Source organism: Mus musculus, chromosome 4 (assembly GCF_000001635.26).
Source record: "Mus musculus strain C57BL/6J chromosome 4, GRCm38.p6 C57BL/6J".
Classification (NCBI taxonomy): domain Eukaryota; kingdom Metazoa; phylum Chordata; class Mammalia; order Rodentia; family Muridae; genus Mus; species Mus musculus.
The window spans coordinates 113,508,632-113,528,211 of NC_000070.6; the positions used below are offsets into that span (position 1 = coordinate 113,508,632).

Here is a 19,580-nt window from a genome sequence, read left to right on the forward strand (position 1 = left end):
CTCCTCTTGCAGAGAAGGTGCAAAGATATCTGGTGTTCGGACTTGCCTCCTGGTAGAAGAAGAAGGCCTGAAACTGGGCCTGTCCCAGAAGCTGTTAGCTTCTGTAGTCCACACTCTCACCTGTGCAGACTAGTCTCATCAGGATACAGGAACCAAGATGGCTCCCTCAGGTGCTCAGACAAAGCCCTTCTGGGCAGGGTGGACACCTCTCCTGTGGCAGGGAAGGTGCCCAGATGTCTGGAGCCTATACGGGGTCTGCCTTAGAAGCTCTGTGGCTCCAGCCTTTCCCAGAAGTTATGTTAGCTTCTGTAGTCCACACACTCATTTGCGCAGACTAGTCTCCATGGGATGCAGGAACCAAGATCTCAATTAGTGATTTTTATATCACAGAATTTTGGTAGTAAAGAGTAAGATGTTTATCTTTTCCCAAGTCTAGAGCAGCACTGCAAACAGTAGCATGCATTAGATTTGTGAAAATCATTGAAACATTTCTGCCTGCTTATTCTTTTCTAACTGACAAGAGGAAAATGGCCACTACGTTTTGCTGTGTGGCCTAAACTAGGTCTCCATTTGATTTACTGATGGCAAGAAAATTTCTGGTGTACCTTTCTTGGATCCACACTCACTGTCCCAATAGTAACCTTTCCCTCATCAAATGAATACACCCTCAAAACCACTTGGAATAAGAAGATTTTTCTTTTCTGATTTCTTCCTAAGATAATCACTGCTCTTAGAGTATACCTTTTCAAAACCAGGTTACTAATTATAAAATTTCTCTCCAAAAATGTACTAGATATTTTTGTACTGGATGCCTCGAGCAGCTTGTTCACAATATATATTTTTTTTATGATCCTGTTTACTGTAACTGTATCAGCAGGCATTTACACATTGCTGGTATTAAGGTATCGGGTGACCTAGCAAATTAGTAGGTTATCTATCAGAATGAATATTAGTTTTTTCCCTCTCCACTTTTCCTTAGGTGGTACCTAGGCCTTCTTACATTTTGCCGTAAGATATTCACAATTTCAAACACCAATGACCTTATCCTAACCTGCCTTGCATCTAGTAACCATATGATTAGGTTTACCACTTAAACCAATATGAGATTAAAATTGGTGAAGTTTTCTACAGAGCTTGTATAATCTTCATAAATAAGGTGGGAATTATGCTTGATCCCAAAGCTGTTTTCAAAGACCTTAAAGATACTGAGCAAAATATTTGTTGCATTTTCAGCATGGTTGAATAGAGTTTGAATTTGGATACCAGAGGTTAGCACTTGACCTAACAACTGCTCTCTCATTATCTGAATTCTACTGGGTCCGCATTATGTATCAACATTACCTGCTGGTACATAACTTGTGATAATTTAATATAATTGTCCCTATCATGACAGTTGTCAAATTCATCCTTGGTTGAAACTAGCAATCCAGTTTGCATATTTTGTGCTCTATATACCCCATCTTTATTTTATGTATTTTTAAGAACTCCACCTAAACAACAATGTAGTTATTCATATATATCAAAACCCTTTTGACCTCTCAAAGGTCAATTCATACATGGTGCATGGCTAAACTACAAAGCATATTCAACTTCTGAAATTTCACTTCATTACATGAAGCATGGGAAAACTGGTGATGTCCAGAGCCAAGATTAAAGTATCTTTATACTTGTGTTTCTATAAACAACTTTTTCCACAACATTTTAACCTAATTATGGAAATAATATACTTTTCAAAGTGGAAAAACATGATATATGTTTTGGAAGTATATCAGTTAAAATAATAATTTCCTATTGTATTCATCTTATGACCTAAAAATTAAAATTCTATTATTTATAATTGAATTAAAGGCCATCACAGATCCTAACCATATGCTCATGTATACTTTTGTACTCTTTTCTTTACAGACATCAAATAGGATCTTCTGATTAGATTGAATTATATCAAACTTTCACATGTAGCATACTGGATATGTTTGTTATTACTTATAGATTTTTTTATAAAGAATCTCAGGAAGATGCTGCCAACAAACTACCATCCATGTAATAAAACTAATTGACTGGAGAATTTATATATATTATATTTGGTAGTTCTTGCACAATAACATTTCTTGCAATAATATTGACATAGAGTTTGACTATTTACATTTATCTATAGAACACCTTCCTCTATGATGTGTTATTGGGTAAGTATGTATAATAGCGTTGAATTTTCCTTGTTTTTCTTAGTACAAAGGGTACTAAAAAAAGGATTTTTTCAATATTTTTTTCAATTACTAGTTAATAAAGTTTGTGGAGGAATTCCATGGTTGAAATTATCATATTCTTTGAATTATTCTCTTCTCACCTTATTTATTGCTGCGTTGAACACCATCATTCAATCATACAATATTGTGATTCACAATTTTCAAATCCTCTCTTCAAACACATCAAATATAATCTTCTGCATGACCTCTTTATATTGAAATATATCAAATTTTCATATTGATTATACTGGGTATATTTCTGATTTCTTAAAGACTTTTTTCTTTTGTTTTTTGTTTTTTAGTATTTTTGTTTGTTGCTTTGGTTGTTTGTTTTTTGTTTATTTTTTTCAAGACAAGGTTTCTCTCTGTAGTCCATGCTCTCCTGGAACTCACTCTGTAGACCAGGCTGGCCTCCAACTCATTAGTTTGCCTGCCTCTGCCTCCCAAAAGCTGGGATGAAAAGCATTCATCATCACCACCCAGCTTAAAGATTTTTCTCTGAGAAATCTTTATCAAAAGCTTCTAAAAAATTATCATCCATTTAATAAATCTAAATGATTGGATTTTTTTAATGAATCATTTCTAGTGGTTATTGTGCAAAGACTTTTCTCGCACAAATATTTACATATATTTATACTATTTAACATAACCCTAAGAAGATCTTAACATAATATTTTTGTAGTAAGTAGGAACAATAAAGTAAAATATTATTTGTCTTTCTTAGTATAAAGGGTACTACAAAATCAGTTTTTTAATCACTTTCTATCAAGTACTAGGCAATAAAGGTTGTAGAGAAATTCCATTGCTGAAATGCAAATATTCAATGAATATATATATTAAACTCTAAAAGCTATTGCCATGTTGAGTTTTTCTTAAACAAAACAAACAAACTAATAAACTAATGCTGGTGATACACATGGTTTGGCAGTATTCTCTATATATTTTCACTCTTATTGTACTTGTACCAGATGGTAAAGCTGCTATCATATTTCTTTAGTCACCACATTCCTATTGTTTCTCCTGAATTAGTTTTTCCTGAGAGTAAGCAAATATTAGGAGCTGGGCACATTCACGAATGCCATTAATCCTTATCTGTAAATCTTCAGAGAAAAATGCTTAATTACTGTTTTGATAACATCAATTGTGATACCTTTTTGCACACTGGAACTTTTAAGAATCGAATGAATTCTGTCCAACAGCAAGTTTTTTGTCTCTAAGGGCAAAGGAGAATAAATACAATTAGTGATTTTTCTATCATAGATTTTTTAGGAAAGAGTAAGCTGTTTATCTTTACCCAAGTCGAGAATAGCACTGCAAGCAGCAGCATGCATTAGTTTTGTAAACTTCATTGAAACATTTCTGCATGCTTATTCTTTTCTGGCTCAAAATAGAAAATTGGCCAGTACGTTTTGCTGTGTGACCTAAGCTGGGTCTCCATTTGATTTACTGATGGCACGAAAAGTTCTGGTGTAACTTTCTTGGATATACACTCACTTTTCCAATAGTAAATCTTCACTCATCAAATGAATACACCTTCAAAAACATGGAATAAGAAGCTTTTTTTTTCTGATTTCTACCTAAACAATCACTGCTCTTAGATTATACTTGTTCAAACCTGGGTACCTAATGACAAAATTTCCCACAGTAAAAGTACCAGATAATATAATACCAGATGCCTGGAGCAGCTTGTTCACAATTTCTTATTATATAATCATTTTTACCTTAACAGCATTAGCAGGCATTTGCAAATATCTTGTATTTGGGTATAGGGTGACCTAGCAAATTACCATGTTACATATCAGAACCAATATCTGTTTATCCCTCTCTGCTTGTCCATAGGTGGTTCCTAGGCCTTTAGATTTGTCCTAACTTTCTGCCAAAATATATTTACAATTTCAAACACAAATGCCCTTATCCTAACCTGCCTTGCATTTAGTTACCATATCATTAGGTTTAACCTTAAAACGAATATAGGGTTCCAATCAGTGAAATATTCTACAGACCTTAAATAATCTTTGTAAATAAGTTGGGACTCATTCTTGCTCCCAAAGCTTTCTTCAAATACCATAAAGATACAGAGCAAAATTGTTTTTTCCTATTCAGCATGGTTTAATTGAGTTTGAATTTGGATAGGAAAGGATAGCACTTGACTTAAAAACTACTCTGTCAGTATCTGAACTCTATTGTGTCTGCATCATGTATCAATATTACCAGCTGGTAAATAACATGTGATTTTTAGTGTAATTATCCCTATCATGCCAGTGTCACATTCATCTTTGGTTGAACCTAGCAATCCATTTTGTATATTTGTTCCTCTAAATAACCCAATTTGATTTTAAAAGCTTTTTCAGAACTCCACCTAAACAAAAATATATTCATTCATATATATGAAAGCATTTTCAACCTTTCAAAGGTCAATTCAGTACAAGGTACATATCAAAACTAGAGAACTTCAGAGGCAGAATCGAATAATCTTTATATTTGTGTTTCTAAAAACAACTTTTTCCAGAGTGTTTGTACAAGCCTGCAATCCCACCAACAATGGAGGAGTGTTCCTCTTTCTCCACATCCACGCCAGCATCTGCTGTCACCTGAATTTTTGATCTTAGCCATTTTCACTGGTGCTAGGTGGAATCTCAGGGTTGTTTTGATTTGCATTTCCCTGATGATTAAGGATGTTGAACATTTTTTCAGGTGCTTCTCTGCCATTCGGTATTCTTCAGGTGAGAATTCTTTGTTCAGTTCTGAGCCCCATTTTTTAAGGGGGTTATTTGATTTTCTGAAGTCCACCTTCTTGAGTTCTTTATATATGTTGGATATTAGTCCCCTATCTGATTTAGGATAGGTAAAGATCCTTTCCCAATCTGTTGGTGGTCTTTTTGTCTTATTAACGTTGTCTTTTGCCTTGCAGAAACTTTGGAGCTTCATTAGGTCCCATTTGTCAATTCTCGATCTTACAGCACAAGCCATTGCCGTTCTGTTCAGGAATTTTTCCCCTGTGCCCATATCTTCGAGGCTTTTCCCCACTTTCTCCTCTATAATTTGGACATAGTACTACCGGAGGATCCAGCAATACCTCTCCTGGGCATATATCCAGAAGAAGCCCCAACTGGTAAGAAGGACACATGCTCCACTATGTTCATAGCAGCCTTATTTATAATAGCCAGAAACTGGAAAGAACCCAGATGCCCCTCAACAGAGGAATGGATACAGAAAATGTGGTACATCTACACAATGGAGTACTACTCAGCTATTAAAAAGAATGAATTTATGAAATTCCTAGCCAAATGGATGGACCTGGAGGGCATCATCCTGAGTGAGGTAACACATTCACGAAGGAACTCACACAATATGTACTCACTGATAAGTGGATATTAGCCCAAAACCTAGGATACCCAAGATATAAGATACAATTTCCTAAACACATGAAACTCAAGAAAAACGAAGACTGAAGTGTGGACACTATGCCCCTCCTTAGAAGTGGGAACAAAATATCCTTGGAAGGAGTTACAGAGACAAAGTTTGGAGCTGAGATGAAAGAATGGACCATGTAGAGACTGCCATATCCAGAGATCCACCCCATAATCAGCTTCCAAACGCTGACACCATTGCATACACTAGCAAGATTTTGCTGAAAGGACCCAGATATAGCTGTCTCATGTGAGACTATGCTGGGGACTAGCAAACACAGAAGTGGATGCTCACACATGGATGGATCACTGGGCTCCCAATGAAGGAGCTAAAGAAAGTACCCAAGGAGCTGAAGGCATCTGCAATCCTATAGGAGGAACAACATTAGGAACTAACCAGTACCCCGGAGCTCTTGACTCTAGCTGCATATGTATCAAAATATGGGCTATTCGGCCATCACTGGCAAGAGAGGCCCATTGGACATGCAAACTTTATATGCCCCAGTACAGGGGAATGCCAGGGCCAAGAAGGGGGAGTGGGTGGGTAGGGGAGTGGGGGTGGATGGGTATGGGGGACCTTTGGTATAGCATTGGAAATGTAAATGAGCTAAATACCTAATAAAAATAAAAACTAAAAACAACTTTTTCACATTTTAACCTGATTATGTAAATGCTCGACTCCTCAAAGTAGCAAAACATCATTTATCATTTGGCAGTAGTTCAGGTAAAATAATAATTTCCTGTTGCATTCTCCTTAAGTCCTTAAAAATTAAAATTCTATTATTTATAACAGAAATATAGGCCATGAGAGATCCTAACCATATGGTCATGTACACTTTTGTACTTCTTTGTTTACTGACATCAAATAATATCTTCTGCATTGTCATATTAGATAGTGTCATATCAAATTTCACATGTAGAATACTGGAGTTTTCAATAATAAAAAGGACCTCTGGTGGAATCACCATGCCTGACCTAAAGCTGTACTACAGAGCAATCGTGATAAAATCTGCGAGGTATTGGTATAGCAAAAGACAATTAGACAAATGGAATAGAATTGAAGACCCAGAAATGAACCCACACACCTATGGCCACTTGATTTTGACAAGAGTCCTAAAACTATCCAGTGGAAAAAAAAGAAAGCATTTTCAACAAATGGTGCTGGCCCACCTGGCTGTTAACATGTAGAGGAATGCAATTTGATCCATTCCTATCTACATGTATTAAGGTCAAATCTAATTGTATTTAGGAACTCCATAAAAAAAATCAGAGACAGTAAAACTTATAGAGGAGAAAGTGGGAAAATATCTTGAAGATATGGGCACAGGGGGGAAATTCCTGGACAGAACAGCAATGGCATGTGCTGCAAGATTGAAAATCAACAAATGGGACCTCATAAAATTACAAAGTTTCTGTAAGGAAGAAGACACTGTCAATAACACAAAAAGGTTACCAACAGATTGGGAAAGAATCTTTACCTATCCTAAACCAGATAGGGGACTAATATCCAATATATATAAAGAACACAAGAAGGTAGACTCCCAAAAATTAAATAACCCTTTAAAAAATGGGGCTCAGTGCTAAACAAAGAATTCTCACCTGAGGAATACTGAATGGCTGAGAAGCACCTGAAAAAATGTTCAGCATCCTTAATCATCAGGTAAATGAAAATCAAAACAACCCTGAGATTTCACCTCACACGAGTCAGAATGGCTAAGATAAAAAATTCAGGTGAAGCAGATGCTGGTGAGGATGTGGAGAAAGAGGAACATTCCTCCATTGTTGGCGCTATTGCAAGCTTGTAGAACCACTCTGGAAATAAGTCTGGTGATTCCTCAGAAAATTGGACATAGTACTACCAGAGGATTCAGCAATACTCCTCCTAGGCATATACCCAGAATATGGACCAACTGGTAAGAAGGACACATGCACTACTATGTTCATAGCATCCTTATTTATAGTAGCCAGAAGCTGGACAGAAGCCAGATGTCCCTCAACAGAGGAATGGATACAGAAATTGTGGTATATTTATTTACACAGTGTACTCACTCTGTAGACTAGGCTGGCCTAAACTCATTAGTTTGCCTGCCTCTCCCTCCCAAAAGCTGGGATGAAAAGCATTCATCATCACCACCCAGCTTAAAGTTTTTCTCTGAGGAATCTTTATCAAAATCTTCTAAACAATTATCATCCATTTAATAAATCTAAATGATTGGATAATTTTTATGAATCATTTCTAGTGGTTATTGTGCAAAGACTTTTCTCGCACAAATATTTATAGATTTATACTATTTAACATAACTCTCAGAATATCTTAACATAACATCTTTTTTTTGTAGTAAGTAGGTACAATAAAGTAAAATATTATTTGTCTTTCTTAGTATAAAAGGTACTACAAAATCAGTTTTTTAATCACTTTCTATCAAGTACTAGGCAATAAAGGTTGTAGAGGAATTCCATTGCTGAAATGCAAATATTCAATGAATATCTATAATATACTCTAAAAGCTATTGCCATGTTGAGTTTTTCTTTAACAAAACAAACAAACTAATAAACTAATGCTGGTGATGCACATGGTTTGGCAGTATCCTCTATATATTTTCACTCTTATTGTACTTGTACCAGATGGTAAAGCTGCTATCATATTTCTTTAGTCACCACATTCCTATTGTTTTTCCGGAATTAGTTTTTCCTGAGAGTAAGCAAATATTAGGAGCTGAGCACTTTTACGAATGCCATTAAACCTTATCTGTAAATCTTCAGAGAAAAATGCTTAATTACTGCTTTGATATCTTCAATGGTGATACCTTTTTGCACACTGGAACTTTTAAGAATCGAATGAATTCTGTCCAACAGCAATTTTTTTGTCTCTAAGGGCAAAGGAGAATAAATTCAATTAGTGATTTTTATATCATAGATTTTTTTTGGAAAGAGTAAGCTGTTTATCTTTACACAAGTCTAGAGCAGCAATGCAAGCAGCAGCATGCATTAGTTTTGTAAACTTCATTGAAACATTTCTGCCTGCTTATTCTTTTCTGGCTCAAAATAGAAAATTGGCCAGTACGTTTTGCTGTGTGACTTAAGCTGGGTCTCCATTTGATTTACTGATGGCACGAAAAGTTCTGGTGTACCTTTCTTGGATATACACTCACTGTGCCAATAGTAAATCTTCACTCATCAAATGAATACACCTTCAAAAACATGGAATAAGAAGCTTTTTTTCTGATTTCTACCTAAAACAATCACTGCACTTAGATTATACTTGTTCAAACCTGGGTACCTAATGACAAAATTTCCCACAGTAAAAGTTCCAGAAAATATAATACCAGAATCCTGGAGCAGCTTTTTCACAATATTTTATTATATAATCATTTTTACCTTAACAGCATTAGCAGGCATTTGCAAATATCTTGTATTTGGGTATAGGGTGACCTAGCAAATTAGCATGTTACATATCAGAACCAATATCTGTTTATCCCTCTCTGCTTGTCCATAAGTGTTTCCTAGGCCTTTAGATTTGTCCTAAATTACTGCCAAAATGTATTTACAATTTCAAACACCAATGCCCTTATCCTAAACTGCCTTGCATTTAGTTACCATATCATTTTGTTTAACCTTAAAACGAATGTAGGGTTCCAATCATTGAAATATTCTACAGACCTTATATAATCTTTGTAAATAAGTTGGGACTCATTCTTGCTCCCAAAGCTTTCTTCAAATACCTTAAAGATACTGAGAAAATTTTTTTTCCTATTCAACATGGTTTAATTGAGTTTGAATTTGGATAGCAGAGGATAGCACTTGACTTAAAAACTACTCTATTGTGTCTGCATCATGTATCAATATTACCAACTGGTAAATAACATGCAATTTTTAGTGTAATTATCCCTATCATGCCAGTGTCACATTCATCTTTGGTTGAACCTAGAAATCCATTTTGTATATTTGTTCCTCTAAATAACCCATCTTGATTTTAAAAACATTTTAAGAACTCCACCTAAACAAAAATGTATTCATTCATATATATTAAAGCATTTTCAAACTTTCAATGTCACTTCAGTACAAGGTATATATCAAAACTAGAGAAGGTCAAAGCCAGAATCGAATAATCTTTATATTTGTGTTTCTAAAAACAACTTTTTCACATTTTAACCTGATTATGTAAATGCTCGACTCCTCAAAGTGGCAAAATATCATATATCATTTGGCAGTAGGTCAGGTAAAATAATAAATTCCTGTTGCATTCTCCTTATGTCCTTAAAAATTAAAATTCTATTATTTATAACAGAAAAATAGGCCATGATAGATCCTAACCATATGTTCATGTACACTTTTGACTGCTTAGTTTACAGACATCAAATAATATCTTCTGCATTGTCACATTAGATTGTGTCATATCAAATTTCACATGTAGAATACTGGAGTTTTCAATAATAAAAGGACCTCTGGTGGAATCACCATGCCTGACCTAAAGGTGTATTACAGAGCAATTGTGATAAAATCTGCGTGGTACTGGTATAGCAAAAGACAAGTAGACAAATGGAATAGAATTGAAGACCCAGAAATGAAACCACACACCTATGGCCACTTGATTTTGACAAGAGACCTAAAACCATCCAGTGGAAAAAAAAGACAGCATTTTCAACAAATGGTGCTGGCCCAACTGGCAGTTATCATGTAGAGGAATGCAATTTGATCCATTCCTATCTAATTGTATCATGGCCAAATCTAATTGTATTTAGAAACTCCATAAAAAAAACAGAGACAGTAAAACTTATAGAGGAGAAAGTGGGAAAAAGTCTTGAAGATATAGGCACAGGGGGAAATTCCTGGATAGAACTGCAATGGCTTGTGCTGCAAGATTGAGAATCTACAAATGGGACCTCATAAAATTACAAAGTTTCTGTAAGGCAGAAGACACTGTCAATAACATAAAAAGGTTACCAACAGATTGGGAAAGGATCTTTAACTATCCTAAACCAGATAGGGGACTAATATCCAATATATATAAAGAGCTCAAGAAGGTAGACTCCCAAAAATCAAATAACCCCTTTAAAAAATGGGGCTCAGTGCTAAACAAAGAATTCTCACCTGAGGAATACTGAATGGCTGAGAAGCACCTGAAAAAATGTTCAGCATCCTTGATCATCAGGTAAATGCAAATCAAAACAACCCTGAGATTTCACCTCACAGGAGTCAGAATGGCTAAGATAAAAAATTCAGGTGAAGCAGATGCTGGCGAGGATGTGGAGAAAGAGGAACATTCCTCCATTGTTGGCACTACTGCAAGCTTGTAGAACCACTCTGGAAATAATTCTGGTGGTTCCTCAGAAAATTGGACATAGTACTACCAGAGGATTCAGCAATACTCCTCCTAGGCATATACCCAGAATATGGACCAACTGGTAAGAAGGACACATGCACTACTATGTTCATAGCATCCTTATTTATAGTAGCCAGAAGATGGACAGAAGCCAGATGTCCCTCAACAGAGGAATGGATACAGAAAATGTGGTATATTTACACAGTGTACTCACTCTGTAGACTAGGCTGGCCTAAACTCATTCATTTGCCTACATCTCCCTCCCAAAAGCTGGAATGAAAAGCATTCATCATCACCACCCAGCTTAAAGTTTTTCTCTGAGGAATCTTTATCAAAAGCTTCTAAACAATTATCATCCATTTAATAAATCTAAATGATTGGATAATTTTTATGAATCATTTCTAGTGGTTATTGTGCAAAGACTTTTCTCGCACAAATATTTACATAGATTTATACTATTTAACATAACCCTAAGAATATCTTAACATAACATCTTTTTTTTGTAGTCAGTAGGTACAATAAAGTAAAATATTATTTGTCTTTCTTAGTATAAAGGGTACTACAAAATCAGTTTTTTTATCACTTACTATCAAGTACTAGGCAATAAAGGTTGTAGAGGAATTTCATTGCTGAAATGCAAATATTCAATGAATATCTATATTAAACTCTATAAGCTATTGCCATGTTGAGTTTTTCTTTAACAAAACAAACAAACTAATAAACTAATGCTGGTGATGCACATGGTTTGGCAGTATCCTCTATATATTTACACTCTTATTGAACTTGTACCAGATGGTAAAGCTGCTATCATATTTCTTTAGTCACCACATTCCAATTGTTTCTTCTGAATTAGTTTTTCCTGAGAGTAAACAAATATTAGGAGCTGGGCACTTTCACGAATGCCATTAAACCTTATCTGTAAATCTTCAGAGAAAAATGCTTAATTACTGTTTTGATATCTTCAGTGGTGATACCTTTTTGCACACTGGAACTTTTAAGAATCGAATGAATTCTGTCCAACAGCAAGTTTTTTGTCTCTAATGGCAAAGGAGAATATATTCAATTAGTGATTTTTATATTATAGATTTTTTTAGGAAAGAGTAAGCTGTTTTTCTTTACCCAAGTCGAGAATAGCACTGCAAGCAGCAGCATGCATTAGTTTTGTAAACTTCATTGAAACATTTCTGCTTGCTTATTCTTTTCTGGCTCAAAATAGGAAATTGGCCAGTACGTTTTGCTGTGTGACCTAAGCTGGGTCTCCATTTGATTTACTGATGGCACGAAAAGTTCTGGTGTACCTTTCATGGATATACACTCACTGTGCCAATAGTAAATCTTCACTCATCAAATGAATACACCTTCAAAAACATGGAATAAGAAGCTTTTTTTCTGATTTCTACCTAAAACAATCACTGCTCTTAGATTATACTTGTTCAAACCTGGGTACCTAATGACAAAATTTCCCACAGTAAAAGTACCAGATAATATAATACCAGAAGCCTGGAGCAGCTTGTTCACAATATCTTATTATATAATCATTTTTACCTTAACAGCATTAGCAGGCATTTGCAAATATCTTGTATTTGGGTATAGGGTGACCTAGCAAATTAGCATGTTACATATCAGAACCAATATCTGTTTATCCCTCTCTGCTTGTCCATAGGTGGTTCCTAGGCCTTTAGATTTGTCCTAAATTTCTGCCAAAATATATTTACAATTTCAAACACAAATGCCCTTATCCTAACCTGCCTTGCATTTAGTTACCATATCATTATGTTTAACCTTAAAACGAATGTAGGGTTCCAATCATTGAAATATTCTACAGACCTTATATAATCTTTGTAAATAAGTTGGGACTCATTCTTGCTCCCAAAGCTTTCTTCAAATACCTTAAAGATACTGAGCAAAATTGTTTTTTCCTATTCAGCATGGTTTAAATGAGTTTGAATTTGGATAGGAAAGGATAGCACTTGATTTAAAAACTACTCTGTCAGTATCTGAACTCTATTGTGTCTGCATCATGTATCAATATTACCAGCTGGTAAATAAATGTGATTTTTAGTGTAATTATCCCTATCATGCCAGTGTCACATTCATCCTTGGTTGAACCTAGAAATCCATTTTTTATATTTGTTCCTCTAAATAACCAGTCTTGATTTTAAAAACTTTTTAAGAACTCCACCTAAACAAAAATGTATTCATTCATATATATTAAAGCATTTTCAACCTTTCAAAGGTCAATTCAGGACAAGGAACATATCAAAACTAGAGAAGTTCAGAGCCAGAATCGAATAATCTTTATATTTGTGTTTCTAAAAACAACTTTTTCACATTTTAACCTGATTATGTAAATGCTCGACTCCTCTAAGTTGCCAAACATCATATATCATTTGGCAGTAGGTCAGTTAAAATAATAATTTCCGGTTGCATTCTCCTTAAGCCCGTAAAAATTAAAATTCTATTATTTATAACAGAAATAAAGGCCATGATAGATCCTAACCATATGTTCATGTACACTTTTGCACTCCTTAGTTTACAGACATCAAATAATATCTTCTGCATTGTCACATTAGATTGTGTCATATCAAATTACAAATGTAGAATATTGGAGTTTTAAATAATAAAAGAACCTCTGGTGGAATCACCATGCCTGACCTAAAGGTGTACTACAGAGCAATTGTCATAAAATCTGCGTGGTACTGGTATAGCAAAAGACAAGTAGACAAATGGAATAGAATTGAAGACCCAGAAATGAACCCACACACCTATGGCCACTTGATCTTTGACAAGAGACCTAAAACCATCCAGTGGAAAAAAAGACAGCATTTTCAACAAATGGTGCTGGCCCAACTGGCAGTTAACATGTAGAGGAGTGCAATTTGATCCATTCCTATCTACTTGTATTAAGGTCAAATCTAATTGTATTTAGGAACTCCATAAAAAAAACAGAGACAGTAAAACTTATAGAGGAGAAAGTGGGAAAAAGTCTTGAAGATATCGGCACAGGGGGGATATTCCTGGACAGAACAGCAATGGCTTGTGCTACAAGATTGAAAATCAACAAATGGGACCTCATAAAATTACAAAGTTTCTGTAAGGCAGAAGACACTGTCAATAACACAAAAAGGTTACCAACAGATTGGGAAAGGATCTTTACCTATCCTAAACCAGATAGGGGACTAATATCCAATATATATAAAGAACTCAAGAAGGTAGACTCCCAAAAAATCAAATAACCCCTTTAAAAAATGGGGCTCAGTGCTAAACAAAGAATTCTCACCTGAGGAATACTGAATGGCTGAGAAGCACCTGAAAAAATGTTCAGCATCCTTAATCATCAGGTAAATGATGCAAATCAAAACAACCCTGAGATTTCACCTCACACAAGTCAGAATGGCTAAGATAAAAAATTCAGGTAAAGCAGATGCTGGCGAGGATGTGGAGAAAGAGGAACATTCCTCCATTGTTGGTGCTATTGCAAGCTTGTACAACCACTCTGGAAATAAGTCTGGTGATTCCTCAGAAAATTGGACATAGTACTACCAGAGAATTCAGCAATACTCCTCCTAGGCATATACCCAGAATATGGACCAACTGGTAAGAAGGACACATGCACTACTATGTTCATAGCATCCTTATTTATAGTAGCCAGAAGCTGGACAGAAGCCAGATGTCCCTCAACAGAGGAATGGATACAGAAAATGTGGTATATTTACACAGTGTACTCACTCTGTAGACTAGGCTGGCCTAAACTCATTAGTTTGCCTGCCTCTCCCTCCCAAAAGCTGGGATGAAAAGCATTCATCATCACCACCCAGCTTAAAGCTTTTCTCTGAGGAATCTTTATCAAAAGCTTCTAAACAATTATCATCCATTTAATAAATCTAAATGATTGGATAATTTTTATGAATCTTTTCTAGAGGTTATTGTGCAAAGACTTTTCTTGCACAGATATTTACATAGATTTATACTATTTAACATAACCCTAAGAAGATCTTAACATAACATCTTTTTTTGGAGTGAGTAGGTACAATAAAGTAAAATATTATTTGTCTTTCTTAGTATAAAGGGTTCTACAAAATCAGTTTTTTAATCACTTTCTATCAAGTACTAGGCAATAAAGGTTGTAGAAGAATTCCATTGCTGAGGTGCAAATATTCAATTTATATCTATATTAAACTCTAAAAGCTATTGCCATGTTGAGTTTTTCTTCAACAAAACAAACAATCTAATAAACTAATGCTGGTGATGTACGTGGTTTAGCAGTATCCTCTATATATTTACACTCTTATTGTACTTGTACCAGATGGTAAAGCTGCTATCATATTTCTTTAGTCACCACATTCCTATTGTTTTCCCTGGATTAGTTTTTCCTGAGAGTAAGCAAATATTAGGAGCTAGGCGTTTTCAGTAATGCCATTAAATCTTATCTGTAGTTCTTCAGAGAAAAATGTTTAATTATTATTTTGATATCTTCAATGGTGATACCTTGCTGCACACTGGAACTTTCAAGAATCGACTGAATTCTCTCCAACAGCAATTTTTTCGTTTCTAAGGGCAATGGACAGTAAATTCAATTAGTGATTTTTATATCATAGTGTTTTGGTAGTAAAGAGTAAGTTGTTTATCTTTTCCCAAGTCTAGAGCAGTACTGTAAGCAGCAGAATGCATTAGATTTGTAAACTTCATTGAAACATTTCTGCCTGTTTATTCTTTTCTGGCTCAAAAGAGGAAAATGGCCAGTATGTTTTCCTCTGTGACCTAAGCTGGGTCTACATTTGATTTACTGATGGCAGGAGAAGTTCTGGTGTACCATTCTTGGATATACACTCACTGTCCCAATAGTAAATCTTCCTTCATCAAATGAATACACCTTCAAAAACATGGAATAACTAGATTTTTTTCTGATTTCTACCTAAGACAATCACTGCTCTTACATTATACTTGTTCAAAACTGGGTACCTAATGACAAAATTTCCCACAATAGAAGTTCCAGATAACATACTACCAGAAGCCTGGAGCTGCTTGTTCACAATATGTTATTATATAATCCTTTTTTATCTTAACTACATTAGCAGGCATTTGCAAATATCTAGTATTTGGGTATAGGGTGACCTAGCAAATTAGCATGTTACATATCAGAACCAATATCAATTTTGTCACTCTCTACTTGTCCATAGGTGGTTACTAGGCCTTTTGATTTGTCCTACATTTCTGCCATAATATATTCATAATTTCAAACACCAATGCCCTTATCCTAATGTGTCTTTCATTTCGTTACCATATCATTAAGTTTAACCCTAAAACCAATATAGGGTTCAAATAAGTGAAATTTTCTACAGACCTTGTATAATCTTCGTAAATAAGTTGGGACTTATTCTTGCTCACAAAGCTACCTTCAAATACCTTAAAGATACTGAGCAAAATTGTTCATTCCTATTCAGCATGGTTTAATTGAGTTTGAATGTGGATGGCAGAGGATAGCACTTGAACTAAAAACTGCTCTGTCGGTATCTGAACTTGATTGTGTCTGCATCATGTATCAATATTACCAGCTGGTAAATAACATGTGATTTTGAGTATAATTATCCCTTTCATGCCAGTTGTCACAATCATCTTTGGTTGAACCTAGCAATCCATTTTGTATATTTGTTCTTCTATATATCCCATCTTGATTTTACAAACTTTTTAAGAATTCCACATAAACAAAAATGTATTCATTCATATATATTAAAGTGTTTTCAACCTTACAAATGTCACTTCAGCACATGGTGCAGGGCAAAACTACAGAAGTTCAGAGCCAGAATCGAATAACCTTCATATTTGTGTTTCTAAAAACAACTTTTTTACATTTTAACCTGATTACACAAACGCTCAACTACTCAAAGTGGAAAAACATGATATATCATTTGACAGTAGGTCAGGTAAAATAATAATTTCCTGTTGCATTCTCCTTATGTCCTCAAAAATTAAAATTCTATTATTTATAACAGAAATAAAGGTCATGATAGATCCTAACAATATGTACATGTACACTTTTGTACTTCTTTGTTTACAGACATCAAATAAAATTTTCTGCATTGTCACATTAGATTGTGATATATCAAACTTTCACATGTAAAATACTGGAGTTTTCAATTATAAAAGAACCTCTGGTGGAATCACAATGCCTGACCTAAAGCTGTACTACAGAGCAATTGTTATAAAATCTGCGTGGTACCGGTATAGCAACAGACAAGTAGATAAACAGAATAGAATTGAAGACCCAGAAATGAACCCACACACCTATGGCCACTTTATCTTTGACAAGAGACCTAACATCATCCAGTGGAAAAAAGACAGCATTTTCAACAAACGGTGTTGGCACAACTGGAAGTTATCATGTAGAAGAATGCAAATTGATCCATTCCTATCTACTTGTATTGAGGTCAAATCTAAGTGTATCAAGGAACTCCTTAAAAAAATCAGAGACGGTAAAATGTATAGAGGAGAAAGTGGGGAAAAGTCTTGAAGATAGGGGCACAGGTAAAAAATTCCTGGATAGAACAGCAATGGCTTGTGCTGCAAGATTAAGAATCAACAAATGGGACCTCATAAAATTACAAAGTTTCAGTAAGTCAAAAGACACTGTCAATAACACAAAAAGGCTACCAACAGATTGGGAAAGGATCTTTACCTATCCTAAACATATCCTAAAGATAGGGGACTAATATCCAATATATATAAAGAACTCAAGAAGGTGGATTCCCAAAAATCAAATAACACCTTTAAAAAATGGGGCTCAGAGCTAAACAAAGAATGCTCACCTGAGGAAAACCAAACGGCTGAGAAGCACCTGAAAAAATGTTCAGCATCCTTAATCATCAGGTAAATGCAAATCAAAACATCCCTAAGATTTCACCTCACCTTAGCCAGTCAAAATGGCTAAGATCAAAAATTCAGGTGAAGCAGATGCTGGCGAGGATGTGGAGAAAGAGCAACATTCCTCCATTGCTTGTGGGATTGCAAGCTGGTACAACCACTCTGGAATTAAGTCTGGCGGTTCCTCAGAAAATTGGACATAGTACTAACAGAGGATTCAGCAATACTCCTCCTGGGCATGTACCCAGAAGTTGGACCAAATGGTAAGAAGGACACATGCTCTACTATATTCATAGTAGCCTTATTTATAATAGCCAGAAGCTGGACAGAAGCCAGATGTCCCTCAACAGAGGTATAGATACAGAAAATGTGGTACATTCACACACTGGAGTACTATTCAGCTATTAAAAAGAATGAATTTATGAAATTCCTAGGCAAATGGATGGACCTGGAGGGCATCATCTTGTGTTTGGAAACGCAATCACAAAAGAACTCACATGATATGCACTCACTGATAAGCTCATATTTGCCCAGAAAATTAGAATATCCAAGACACATTATCCAATTTTCAAAACACATGAAACTAAAGAAGAATGAAAACCAAAGTGTGGATCCTTTCCCCTTCCTAGATTTGGTAACAGAACACCCATGGAATGAGTTACAGAGACAAAGTTTAGAACAGATATGAAAGGATGGACCATCCAGAGACTGCTATACCTGGGGATCCATCCCATAATCAGCCTCCAAATTCTGACTCCATTGCATACACCATCAAGATTTTCCTGAAAGGACCCTGATATAGCTGTCTCTTGTGAGGCTATGCAGGGGCCTGGCAAACACAGAAGTGGATGCTCACAGTCAGCTATTGCATGGAACTCAGGGCCCCCAATGGAAGAAATTGAGAAAATACCCAAGGAGCTAAAGGGGTCTGCAACACGATAGGTGGAACAACAATATGAACTACTCAGTACACCCTGGAACTCATATCTCTAACTGCATATTTATCAGAAGATGGCCTAGTCGGCCCTCATTGGGAAGAGAAGCTCCTTGGTCTTGCCAAATATATGTACCTCAGTATACATAAATAAGAGGGAACTCTAGGGCCAAGAAGTGGAATTGGGGGAATAGGGGAGTGAGAGGAGTGTCTAGGGGATTTTGGAATAACATTGGAAATGTAAATGAAGAAAATACCTAATAAAAAATTAAAAAAAAGAATACTGCATTTGTTTGTCATTCCTTATATATTTTCTATGAAGAATCTCAGTAAGAAGCTGCCAACAAAATACCATTCATGTAATAAAAGTAATTGACTGGAGAATTTATCTATCTATTATTTATGTTATTTATTGCAGAATGTTTTTTCTTGCTAAAATATTGACATAGAGTTTGACTATTTAGCATTCTCCATAGAAAACATTTCCTCTTCTGTGTGTTCATGGCATAAGTATATGTATATATATGTACATATATATATATATATACATATATATATATATATGTATATATATATATATATATATACATATACATATATTAGTATAGAATTTTCGTTGTCTTTCTCAGCAGAAAGGGTAGTAAAAAAAGCAGTTGTTTAATAATTTTTATCAAGTGCTATCTCATAAAGTTTGTAGAGGAATTCAATGGCTGTATTACTTGCTGTCCTGGAACTCACTCTGTTGACCAGGCTGGCCTCCAACTCATTAATAACCCTGTCTCTGACTCCCAAGAGCTGAGATTAAAGGC

At 35.2% G+C, this 19,580-nt stretch overlaps 1 protein-coding gene across 2 annotated transcripts in view; it reads right to left on the reverse strand.

Annotated features, from left to right (window-relative positions):
- Skint5 (selection and upkeep of intraepithelial T cells 5) overlaps positions 1-19,580 on the reverse strand; it is a 521,613-nt gene that overhangs the window by 30,741 nt on the left and 471,292 nt on the right. The window contains exons 52-54 of one of the 2 annotated variants that reach the window (NM_001167876.1): positions 15,465-15,527; positions 8,461-8,523; positions 3,394-3,456 (exon numbers count right to left, since the gene is read on the reverse strand). In NM_001167876.1, the coding sequence (NP_001161348.1) occupies positions 3,394-3,456; positions 8,461-8,523; positions 15,465-15,527 (189 nt within the window). The remainder of the gene's footprint in view (positions 1-3,393; positions 3,457-8,460; positions 8,524-15,464; positions 15,528-19,580) is intronic. The other variant, NM_001167878.1, reaches the window with a different exon arrangement.